Source organism: Mercenaria mercenaria, chromosome 13 (genome assembly GCF_021730395.1).
Source record: "Mercenaria mercenaria strain notata chromosome 13, MADL_Memer_1, whole genome shotgun sequence".
Classification (NCBI taxonomy): domain Eukaryota; kingdom Metazoa; phylum Mollusca; class Bivalvia; order Venerida; family Veneridae; genus Mercenaria; species Mercenaria mercenaria.
The window spans coordinates 39,758,965-39,772,605 of record NC_069373.1 but is presented as its reverse complement, the minus strand read 5'-3'; the positions used below and the strand labels follow the sequence as shown (position 1 = coordinate 39,772,605).

At 34.9% G+C, this 13,641-nt stretch overlaps 1 protein-coding gene across 1 annotated transcript in view; it reads right to left on the bottom strand.

The window, feature by feature from the left end:
• LOC123529415 (uncharacterized) overlaps positions 1 to 13,641 on the bottom strand; it is a 45,277-nt gene that overhangs the window by 22,556 nt on the left and 9,080 nt on the right. Inside the window, exon 3 of the mRNA XM_053520830.1 lies at positions 13,130 to 13,624. Within this exon, the coding sequence (XP_053376805.1) occupies positions 13,130 to 13,624 (495 nt within the window). The remainder of the gene's footprint in view (positions 1 to 13,129; positions 13,625 to 13,641) is intronic.

Here is a 13,641-nt window from a genome sequence, read left to right as displayed (position 1 = left end):
CCATAACATATTTTTAAAAATACACCAGTAAAACTGATTGTTTTACATACGTTGTATATTATTCTAATCCATCCCTTTCTACGATACTTTGCTGATAAAATAATCAAGTTGAGAAATGATCTTGATAACATATCAACTGAAACACCCAATGGTAATTCTTCCTACTCAAATCCACCTGTGACTATGAATACATTTACTGCGTTCAAACCACTTTCCGAAAACGATATTTTGAAACTTGTATATGCATCAAAATCTACAACTTGTGAACTTGATGTGATACCAACTAAGAAATTAAAGGAGCATTTTTCACAACTTGTTCCCGTTGTGACAGAACTTGTAAATCGATCACTGCTATCTGGTGTGTTCCCTGATGAATTGAAAAGTGCTGTGATAAAACCTTTGTTGAAGAAGAAAGGTCTCCCACTTGAACTGCAAAACTATCGCCCAGTGTCAAATTTAACATTCCTCTCCAAAATTCTTGAAAAAGCTGCACTAAATCAAATCAACAAGCATATTGAAGCTAACAATCTCCTCCCAGCTTACCAAAGTGCCTATAGAACATATCATGGGGTTGAAACAGCAATGGTCAAAATGTATAATGATCTTTTGGAAACCATAGACGAAAATCAAATAACAATCGTGGTCATGATCGACTTGAGTGCAGCGTTCGATACCATCTATATCCCGATACTGATTCAAATCCTTCAAGATGACTTTGGTATACATAGCACTCCCTTGAAATGGATAGAATCTTATCTCACGAACAGAACAATGAAAGTTTTAGTCGAACAGTCATCATCTGACACGGAGCCACTAAGGTTTGGTGTCCCTCAGGGTTCTTGTGCCGGACCTGTGATCTTTACCCTGTATATATCGGCTCTTAACCGAGTGGTGCAGAAATATCTAGCTGATCTCTATGAATACGCGGACGACCACAAGATTGTGTTAAAAATTCAAGCGGGAAATTCTCAAAATGAGACAACTGTTCTTCAACAACTCGACAGTTGTCTAAATGAAATCATAAAATGGATGACAACCTTCAAACTGAAAATGAATCAGTCTAAAACTGAAATTATTATGTATGGAACAAGACAACAGTTAGCGAAATTGGACATCACAAGTGTAAACGTTGGTGGGTGTGACGTAAAATGCGTCGATCACGTCAGAGACCTAGGTGTAACTATGACCAATACACTCAACTTTGACCATCACATTCAGAAAAAGTGTGAGATAGCTCATGTACAGTTACGAAACCTTAGGGCTATACGGAAACATCTCACACAGAAGTCAGCTGAATCATTAGTGCATGGATTGGTTCATTCTCACATTGACTTCTGCAACAGTTTATTTGCAGAAATTCCAGCCTACCAAATCAATAAACTACAGCGAGTCCAAAATCATGCCGCTAGAGTAGTCAAGAATGTTTCCTATGAAAAACCAAGTACCGAACTTCTGAAAGAATTACACTGGCTTCCAGTTAAGGCTAGAGTCATGTTCAAAGTTTTAGTAATAGTCTTCCGTGTCATCAATGGTACAGCTCCAGTATATCTGAGGGAAATATTTGTACCTACTCGACAACGATACAGACTTCGCTCACAAAGTGACACTAACTTTAACATCCCTAGACGGCGAACAAAACTAGCAGACAGATCTATGGCAGTCGTTGGTCCCAAATGGTGGAACAATCTGCCTAGCTATCTGAAAAACATTCAGTCTGAAGCCAGCTTTAGATCAAAACTGAAAACACATTTATTTAGGCAGTTTTATGAACAATGAGTGTAGTCTTGTTAAAATACAAAATATTCAGAAGTGGTGTAAAGTAGTATTTATATATGTCCAAATCTTTAAATCTAAGTTCTAGAATCCTGTTCATATTTTGTATGTATATATGTTAAATGTGTGTTATGTAATTGTAAAGCGCAATAGAATATTTTATAATTTTTGCGCTATATAAATGCCATGTATTTGTATTTGTATAATCCGCAAACCCCTTTGCCTTCTGTGACAAAATCAAGTATGTTGCACTCACCTAACCATTCTGGGCCGTTTGTAGAGGGAGCGAATAACGTTTGGTTGCAGCTACCAGGACACGTTTACCTCAGAAAAGTATGTTCTTTATTTGGCGAGTACATGTAAATATATAGAGAATATTAGGTTACTGTCTGATAAATTTAAATTTATTAGGCGAGTTGAAGAAAATATATTAGGCGAGGCTCTGCCGAGCCTTATATTTTTTCGTAGACGAGCCTAATATTTTTTTCAGACAGTAATCTTATATTCTATTTATCCTACCTGTTCAGAAAATTTGTTGGAAAGAGCAACAGCGAGCAGACTTTGACGTCATATAATATGACGCTTGCTAGTGTATTTCAGTTTGTGGAAAATTGAAAAAATGCAATAATGTTTTTGTTTCTGAATAAAAACTTTTGATCTTCCCACTTATTTTCTTAGTTAGAACATTTCCAATACAATGATAACAGTTTCATTGAAAAAAATCGGAATAAAAATGTTTTCAAAATTTCCGGCTGAAGTGCTTTAAAAGTGAAAAATAGCAATAACTGTTTTGTTTCAGGATAAACATCCTTTGATTTGACCACTCATTTTTTAAGTTGAGACATTTCCAATACAATGGTGATGATTTAAATGCAAAATTTTGATAAAATAAGTGATTTCAAAAGTTCCCGTAAAAGTGATATCTTGACACTGACTAGATAAAGAAAAGTTTATTAGGCAGGCCGATATTGTGCTATATCTTATTTGAGGGTAGGATAAAAAGTCATTTGTTGTGTTTTATTGGTAATATTTGTGTAACGTTCTAGTAGAATAGATTGATTTTAGTCATTATCGCCATCAGTCCATATATATTTATATCTCATGCGTATAATTTTCAGAGGTTACTTAAGGATTTCGAGGTTTGCAATTGTGATCGCAGTGTTTATTTTATTTCAACAGCGCCATTTCTAACGGAAATGATTGTAAACCATATGTCTATTGTAATACACTCCCACAGTCTGAATAATTTATTTAATCATGTTGTTACTATTATGTAACCTGATTGCAAATAAAAGTAATTGTTGTTGTTGTTGTAGTGTTATGATATCTGATGAGTATTCAACATTTAACTATCTACAATATTATGTCTTATAAGCAGCGTGTGGAAAATGTGTATAACGCTGCTTATAAGACATAATATTGTAGATAGTTAAAAACAAAGGAAAATTATGCTTTTCAGCTCGAGTATTCAAGGAAAAGGAGCTATTGGACTCCAGTTTGTTATTTCTGCCCATTGTTTTCTCGTTTAGAGCCCAACTATTATTGTATCCGCTCTTCATGTAATTGCACTCTGTGCATCAATGAAGGTTCCGTGTGCACCGCCGTATAAACACATCTGAGGAAGTCTCTAAAGTACATTCTGGTACTTATAACATGTGTAAATGTCGAGTTCTGCTCAACCCGGGGCTAGAGGGCGCGGACGGTAGCTTCCACTTTCACTACCGTTATTCTGAATAGTTTGGTATACATTTTATGAAAACCAAAGGCCTATGATGCCTGAAAACATAAAACAAAAATTCACCTGAGGGGCAGTTTCAAAACACTTTACATGAACCTTATTCACAGTGAAAAAATGGCTTACACTGTATAGGTCCCTAACTCTGTTTTGCTTTTGTATAAATCTGTGCCCCTTTTACGACTTAGGATTTTTTATTAAAGTTTTATATGTAACCTGGTATTTCAGTATCTACTGATGGAAATGGATTAAAACGTCACACACTTCAAGGGCATTTGATTTGTCGAACATTGCTGTCCTTCGACAGCTCTTGTTTTTACATTCCGTTGCCTATTTGCATCTATTTTCAACTGAAAATGCCATACCAGGTGTATATCTGCGATACTTTTCTGTTGCGATTCAGGAGTACACAAAGAGGATTTTACTACTTTCTAACGGTTGAAAATTATTTTTGGCACATTGTTTGGTTTTCATTTGACTGATTTGTAAGGGCGATTAAGGATAAAATAATACGTTCTCCTTCAAGGATTTTTTTTATTGCAGCTACAAATTCTGAAAAAAAAAATGTTGCAGTTTAAATTTCGAAACTTTCGGAATTGCATAGGTTGATGTACTCACACCTCTCAACGAACAAGGTTGTTACTATACCTGTCCATTATTAACCTGTACCTGTCCATTCTTAAAGTATCCATTATTTTAAGAATGGACAGTTACAGATTAATAATGGACAAGTATAGTAAAATAATCGTGTGTATAGAGCGGTATTGGTACAATAACCTATATAATGGACAAAACTAACAAAGGATTACACCATAACCGTGTTTTAATAGATAATAAATAGCTTTTAAACCTCGGAGAAAACAATGGCGATATAAAATTTAATGTATTTCATATCTCAAGTACGCAAAATATAACCTCGACAGAAACTATCAAATATATCACTCAACTGATAATTGAATTAGGGAAAAATTCTATTGTTAAAGAACAAAAATGTCAAGACAAGGTAATAAAATAAAGTAAGTATATTTACCATTTTCAGTCTAAACAGAAAATCTGTACATCCATCTGCATAATCGCAGATTTAAAAATTGTGGGATTTTTACCTGCTACGAAGTTGCTAAAATCATATACATGTATATGGTTATAACATTACTTTTGACGTTTCACTTTATGAATCCCAATTTCATTCAAAGAGGAACAGAGATATATAGTTATGCTAATATCGGTCGGTTTGTTGGTCGGGCCGTCGGTAGACAACTTGATTCTTTCCAATCAATAGCTGGAGAACGCTTTGACCTACTGCCTTCAGGAGGTATGTTGGTCTAGCGGGTACAGGTTTGACTGTCAGGCCAGAGGTCTGAGGTTTAAATCCCTGTCAAGACACTGGAAATGCCTGAGATGTTCATTATCAATATCTGGAGCAGACGTAACGTCTCATGTCATGTTGGTTGTTAAAATATCAAGGTCAAGGCCACTGTAAATAGTTTCTGCTCATTAACTGAAAGTTACACATACCCCGCAGATAACCATGGGGGCATATATGATTTACAAACAGCTCTTGCTTAATGAAAATTCTAATCAATTCTAATTCAATGTGATTAGGAGCTCATAAGTTAAAACTTCAGTAATGTATAAATTTATTTACAATGAAAACCTTAAACTTTACTAACTTTTTAGCTCAAAACCTCCGAAATTATACTATTAAAATCTCTTTTTGGCATATGGCATGAACACAAATATTTTGAAGAGTCTTAGAAATAACATATATCAATAATGATCACATTATAATGTTAGTCATATAGACAGCTTTTAAACAAAATGCCACCCGTTAACACGGACAAGGTTATAATGCAGTAATTCGGTCAAAAATGTGCTTCCGTGGTGTAGTCGAAAGAAGTCCCTAATAAATAGATCCCAATTTTTTCATTTTTCGCGCATTTGCGCGTAAATCGGGGGCCAAATGGGCATTATTTCACTCGTGGAATGACTTTTACATAAAATAGGACACTTTTCATGCTAATATTCGCACGTTTTCGAATTGTTTACTTGAAAACGAAAGTAGGGTGTTTATTCTGCGGACCGCTTTCTGAAATGCGGCAATATGAGGGTACCTGACTTCAGTTGACTTGCATTTCACTGCATACTATTCAACACCCCTTTTTCTTTTCGTTTTCTTGAAGGAAATGTATGGATATCTTGTTGAAAATAGGTCTACGACGGAGTGAAAATCTAGAATCTGTAACAAAATTGTTCTGAAGTAGCTGAATTTTATATGAAACAAAGAACAATTTCTTTTATATGTATATAGCCACAGGCTAACGCACGTGACATGACGGAAGTGCAGGGTCTACCCTGTCCATTGCTCGGACGCTTTAGCAAGCTTGACAACTGACTCAGCAGCATACAGCAGATCTTCAGGTAATGCTGAATCAAATGCATGACCGGTGTAAGCGATGGCAAATACATGTAAACACAGAAAAATTGAAAGTCATACACTTCCGTAAAGGTCGCGCACAACGAACAGAATGAGAGTTCAAAATTGGATAAAATGTGCTTGAAACTGTAGACAGATATAAATATTTGGGTGAATTTTATATTCTCCCACAAATCGAAGTGTTGCCTTGTCCTCAAAGATGTTATGACATGTCTAACAACCATAACAAGGAGATGTAACATTTAATCATATATAAATGAAATAAATATGAATGGTATTTATCTATTTCATTTAGACACGCACTTCTATGTCCTAACATTACAAAGAGGGACATCCTTGTTCTATAGTTACATTTCTTGTTCCTCTAATATCTGGTACTACGATTCTTAAAATTGGTGAAAAATTGCTAAATGTGATGAAAAACAAGATGACTTTTTTTTCGTCGGAAATGAATATCGAGTTAGACACAAGTTTAGTGTTTTCTGGATTATGAACTCTGATGTCTATAAAAAGTTATTATCTCAGATAACAATGTTTAGTGGCTATAAGTCATTTAGATCTTTTGGGGACGCAGAAAAGGGATATGGAGGTTGTTGATGTGTGTTTTGTCTGTAACCAATGTGCAAATTTACAAAATCACAAGCAAAACAAAGTCGTTGTTTCAGAACATCAATTAATCATTATGAAGAACGCCGATTACGCCGATTTTGATGTTGTTTCTCTTAACGGAGCTGTACTGTAAGGCGAACCGACACAAAAATTGTCATATATCACAGACAAGAAGCTCAGTTGAAAACATGAATTGGTAAACATAGTTAAATATCATTTAAAATACATGATGTGTTAAAATATCATTTACAAACAGCGGTATCCTAATAAATATGAAGGTACTCTGCCACAGTGTAGGTTATATGGCCTCATTTCCAGCTTATACTGGTAGAGGAACGTCCCAATTGCCAATCCTGTCAGTTTTGTACCTAAACAGAATCAACCACTGCCCTCCCATAAGCCAGCTGGAAACGGGATCCCAGCCTTTCACAAAATCTATGAAACTGGCCTAAAATCAAAACTTTTCGCTAGGCTGAATGATACATTTCGCGCATGTAATTTTGATTCTACTCACTATGTGGATCTCTGATTAAGGTTTTAAAGCCCTCTCAGGTCTTGGAATGCCGTTTTGGACAAGTTATTGTTATTGCATTTATGCATCTCTTGCAGCCCTTGCAGCAGATTTGTTTTTATATAGTTATAAAAGCGATTTCATGTTGAGCCTTTATCCAGATGTTATTATTATTATTGCAATTAATGACATGAGTGAAGATTGAAAATTTCTCCAATTTGTATAGGAAGTGCTCCGGCAAACAAATTTATCAATTAATTATTATGCTAGTTTAAGCGTAATCAATATTGTTATCAAATGTACATTGACAAAAACCAACCTGTCACAAATACGGGGTTATCAATAAATTATTTCTGTTTACAGTAATGAAGACCAAACTTAAACTAATTTCAGTTTCATTCACTCTCTGAAAACTAATGAGAGTCCTTATATAAAAAGCTGGAGAAGATATTTATATCCTATGGGGAAGTGTTTACCCTGTCGCGGAAACCGATGACAAACGATTTTACTGTCTCACTAAAATCGTATGAGCTGCTCTCATGCAAACTACGTATAAATCAAAGAATAAACTAATGGTTTTTCTATTAAACTTTACGTAAAACTGTCTGCCAGTTACCTGAGGAGCTCGAATTCAACCTGAATTGCAGCCGAAACGCGGATCTTGTTTCCGTAAGTCACAACAAACAATTGATTTACCCAAAGTCATTCTTAAGTAACACAAGTATTTTGGGATACCATTATCCGAGCAAAGAACCGAAATGTATCTTTTCTTATGAGAAAGTACATGCAACTAAACAGTTCCCTAGTTTAAATCGGCTAACGGATCTACGTTTTGTACGGAACTGGAATATCAGAGTCCTGAGACTAACGGAACATTTTCATTGGTCGAGAAAACCCGTAAGTCACGCTCATTGGATAGACTCAAAAAGACTGTTTACAATTTACGGAAATTAATGCTGAAAAGGTTATAAATACAGCGTTCGTCTTCAGTTGACGGCTTTCCATCCGTAAGAACGGACACTGGGTTAATCGCATGTTTGATCCGCAAGGTTATTTTCCGTAAGTTACGAAATCCGTAAGTGGACAAAATCCGTCAGTCAACAACAGTATAATTATAGTATTCAATACAAGTAACAGTTATAAATACTTACGTTTTCCGTAAGTCATGGAATCCGTAAGTGAATAAAATCCGTCAGTCAATGACAGTATTTATAAATATATACAAATAACAGTACTATTATACTATAGTATAGAATATTAACATTTTCCTAACTGTAAAAAGAGATGAAAAGTTTTTAGCTTTTCATATAATTAATAATCGTAATTATTAATCGGCACTGGAGCAGCGTACCACCAATGAACGTTATCAGCCTTCACCCCTCCAAAGAAACTATTAAACAGCAACACATGTACAAATTATCATAGAATCTAGTTAGCTGCATTGTGTTATCATCATACATGAAGCTTTAATCTATCAGTTTGGTATTAATTAAAAGTTTATATAACGTTAACAGCTTTCACGGCTATTTTCTACTTGTGGTATTTTACCGTTTCGGCCATTTCGGTATTTAATACCTGATTTAAGTCCAAGTCATCCCGTACCTTATACCGTAAAATATACGCCTATGTATAGCTTACAATATCTAACAAATTAATCTTAAAAATTGCTACCGTTATTGTAGACTGAGTACAATTAAGCATAATTTAGATATAGCTTTTAAATTTGGTAATGGTTTAAACACAATTCTGCGAAAGGTATATCAAATTTTGCTTTTATAGGGATGTTGTTAGCAAGGTCATGGCTTTATACCAAATGTGTTCGGTCAAGTTGAATAACGATATTTAAACTATTATTTTGAGACACACCGCATCTTTGATGTTTAATCCTTTTAGAGTTGGACGCTTCAATTTTCAGTTTGATCCGGTGGAGTAGTCAATGACAGGCAGTTCTTTAATTCCAACGCGGGACTGTGCTTTTTTATAGTCATCTTCTGGCCTGTTTCATCGGGCCCCTTAGTGAGGTTTCTCTTGATGTTCTGTCTTCTGCAAAGCCATAGGGAACAAGCATTTATTTTTAAGGTTTTTATTTATTTTAATTAACAAGAGCATGTCCGTGTTTTATGTGCCATGTCTTCTGCTAACCATTGCATGTGTTAGGGATTTACCTACCGAGGATAGTTTTACCTACCCTGTGTAACCGATTTAAACTCCAGAGTGGTGTTTGCCACGGATCGTCCAAAGAAAGTACATCCTGGGTTCCTTTGTCTGTTTTGTTCTCGTTGTCTGAATGTTTTACTTTGTCTATGTGCTGTGTGTCCGGTGCACAGGCATGCGAGCACTGCACTTATGCTCGTTCTGGTTTAGGGAAGCTGTTATTCTTTTGTGTTTCACACAAGACAAAATCTACACTTAGAGCGTATGAATACAAAATAATATGAGTTTATCAAAATATAAACAATCAAATAGTTTAAACTGATTAATTCTGGAATAATGCTTATGTATATAAGAGCTCAGCCAGTATACACGTGTATACATTGACACGTAACCTATTTCCATATTGCCATGTTGAGCATGTATAGGCGGCTCCACGTTCTTCCAATGTTTCTTCCCTACAACATGTGATCCGTAGCGAGAGACCTTAACCATCCGGCCACAGAGAACCATTGAATTTCTAAAACTGATTTCTATAAATAGTTGTGGTATTCCGATGGCGACTTATAGATTTTGAAATACATTTACTGTGCATATGGATTCTTGGAGCTGTAAATAGAGGCAAAGGAGATATTTGTTCCTGAAAGGTAACGTACACCTGTGGGCTCAGTACTGTATCCTGTTGTGTTCCTTCTTCATGTATGTCTGTGCCTGTTTGATACGTCAAAACTGGTTAGATAATTGACACTTTTCCTGCCGGATCATGCCCACAATGATGTTTTGCTTCATGGTGCTCTTGTTTATCTGTTTGATGTGTATATCTTTACATGACCATATTTATATTTACAATCTATTCGAATTATTACTTTTGTATAAGGGATTTCGCTGCGGAGAGTGATTCTGTCTTGTAATGTATGAATTTGTTACGGGTTATTGAATAAAGTTTGGCGCCTGTAAACGTTTATACTCCCCAGTGGTGAGTTTGACAGTCGTGCTGTTTTTTGTTTTTTTTTTCATGTATATTTTTGTATGTTGTTCTGTGTTTTACTATTGTGTTCTTGTGTTCATTTATACTTATACTCAGTTCCAAAAGAAAGTGTGCACTTTTTAAGTTTAAATATTTCAAAAAATTCCCCGACGTTTTTGTTTCATTTTTTTCATACACTAACTCTCAGGTATAACTCAAAATCTAAAATGCACACCAATTTGTTTACGAATTGATTTAAATTTTGGTACCAAACATTATAAGTTTTCATGAAAATAACCGAGAAAAAATAACAGAAAAACTAAGTGCACACTTTCTTTTGGAACTGAGTGTATGTACACATGTGCTCAGACAATTTTGTCCTTGCTGGGCTACTTTAACATATTCCAGTCGTACAAAGATAATATGACAGCTTATTTCATCACTCGCCGGCAATGAATCGCCGGTCAATATGTGTTATTGATCGTTTTGCAGTTAACGCGAAATTTTGCTGAGCTAAAATCAAAGCTTGGAGACAACTATAATGAACATTTATTTCTGAAATCTCTTAACTAAACAATAAACCGGCAAACCATGCAATAAAAACAAGTAAAAATGTTCAAAAAGAAAAGTAAATAGGTGTATATACATTACTGTGTGTCACAATGTGCTGTTTAGGAGTTTAGTATCCACTATTTTTGTTGGCTGAGGTGCAATACAGTCAATAGCACTCATAAACGTTCGCACATAATCATTGTCAGCTTCTTCAAAATTGTTAAAATCCTACCAAAATCAAACATGACATTAATCATTTCAGACAATGTTTCTATGCATTAGCTCTTTGTGTTGAAATGCTTCGGTCATTATAATTAATTATTTCAACCGGCACAAATGTCCATCAAGGTATTTATTTAACAATAGCTGTAGAAGGTATTCTTTAAATCGGTGGCAGAAAAGTGCAGGAAATATTTACTATTAAAACATTCTTATTTTTGGTGAAAATGTTTTTAGTCACAAGAATGGCTATCAACATTTTCAATAATTAGTAAATCAAAGAAGTTTACAACAATACGAACCGTTTCATATTGACTCCTTTAGCCAACTAAACTCGTGAATACATTTAATAGATATATATGATGTATATATGAAGTCTGTGATTTGTTACAGAATAAACATTTACGTTTCTGTTATTTTTTTTTACACCACCAGTAGACAGATATTCCTATCACGAATCCAACATATAACCTTAATTATACAGGTCATCATGTTTGCCTTTGATGAAATCTAGATATAATGTAAAACTTGTTGACACACAAGAGGTCACATTTTTATACCCTATCTACATCTTATCAACGTGTTTAACTTTATGTGACCTAAATTTGAAACTTGGTTATCTGGTCTACTCTCTGCAATATCACGATAATGTGCGCATATTGGTGACAGAGCATGTAATATTGTATTTCTGAACGGTATGAAGCAAGGTTTCTTTTGAGATAATGTATTACAGCTTCTTGCAATTCCTTAACCAACACAACAAACGGGGAGTGAATCTGTCAACGTTCAGGCATTTTATGGTGTGTTTATACCTCTAAAAATGGCCAAATATTTTGTTATGCAGGGACTTTTTATAAATGCTTAAAATTCAGAGTCGCTGAAATTGTAAATCTTGGTCAAAACAACGCTTATTTTGAACTTTCAAAAAAATTGGTTATTCAGTTATTGTCACGGGAATACCAGAATATGGAAAAAACCTGAGAAGTAACAGAATAAAGATATACAGCGCTTAAGGCATATTGTGTGATGCTTATACAAAACGTTCTATCAAGGAAGACGTTTACATGGTGGTATCTATCGGTTGACATGTATTTTTTATGAACAATTGCAGTATGTTAAAATGTAGCTCACAAACTGACGTTGAAGAATTTTAATGGTTTTGAAGGTCTGTATATACATATAACATTTAATGCTAAAACCAGCAGTTAGGCTGTCCACAAAAATCGTGTAGGACACGGCCTTTATGAAGATTTCCAGTGAAGTTTGAGTATTTATATTTTACCTGTGTAAATATGTCTAAAAGTAAAAGGTACATAACTTTTAACTTTCTGGTTTTGAATAGCTGTAATGAAGCAGTTCAAAGAAATTTGTGTGGGACACGGCCCCGTGCAGGACACGGTCCAACAAAATCAGATTTTTCAATATGTTAGCCATTTAATCCTAAAATGTCATAAATTTTATTTAGATAAATCTTAATGTAGCATGAAATAGACATTAAAGGTTGTTACCTAAATCAATATATTAAAAATAGGTTTATTTTATTTGAAATACTGTTAAATGAATATTGTAGACAAAACTGTAATCATAAAAGCATAAAAATCATATATAAATAATTTTCATTTCCTACTACTTCATAAAATGTCATATTTTTAGTATATGTGCGCATTTTATTGTAATTCTGCCATCTGTGAACGCTACTGGGTCAACATGACCCTTTAATTTGGTATTGCAATTAAATGAAAGGATCAAAGTATTCTCCAACTGCCCATCCTCCTCTATAAACCAGGTGTCATAAAGTTATCACATGATTCATCTTTTGTCACTGACAGAGTGATGCATTGATGAACAGATATGTAGACGGATATGATGTTGACGTCTTATAACGCACTAGGTTTCATTTTAAAATTTTCTTATATGTTTAAAGTAATGCCGGATCAAGCATTCTAGACTGATGGACTGAAACAAAGTCATACATACAAAGAAAAGTAAATAACGCGTATACTATCCCTATTGTCCTCTTATCCATATACAAAGAGCCATAAAGAAATATAATGTAGTTTTAAAGTTATTGTGACAGACGGATAAAGGAGTTTGCCATAATTCTCATCCGGTGAAATACCGGTATGGGACTAAGGAGGAAGCAGTTTATTGTGAATTTTCGTGATTATAAAATCTTACCTAATCCCATTTTCATGACGAAGAATGATTGACCATGGAGATGTATCGGGTGCGACCATCCAGATCCATTACCAATGTTCATGAAGGTCATTTGGATAAGTTCATCTCCTGGAACCTCCACGATATACGTGCATTTGCAAATTCCATTCCGTTGACAGGTAGCTTCATCACAACTTGTTGACAGCAATTCACTTTGTGTAAGTAGAGGGGAGGCGGGCGGCTCAAATTCACGACCATTTACCGAACCGGGAGTATACGTAAATCCAGGGAAAGCGAAGTTGAAGAAATATTCGTTGTCCACTCTATTCCCGATTACTCTAGAGGGATTACGGTATGGGTCTGTATTTCGAACATCATTAAAATTTAGGCAAAAGCGGGTGTTGGTGCCTGGATTTCCGTAAGGACAATTGAATTCCATACACGGATTTTGTCGCGTACAATATTCATATTTATTGTTTGGTGGGTTTTGGGTTTGGTGATCCAACGCGGTTAGTAACTTCTATAACTGCTTC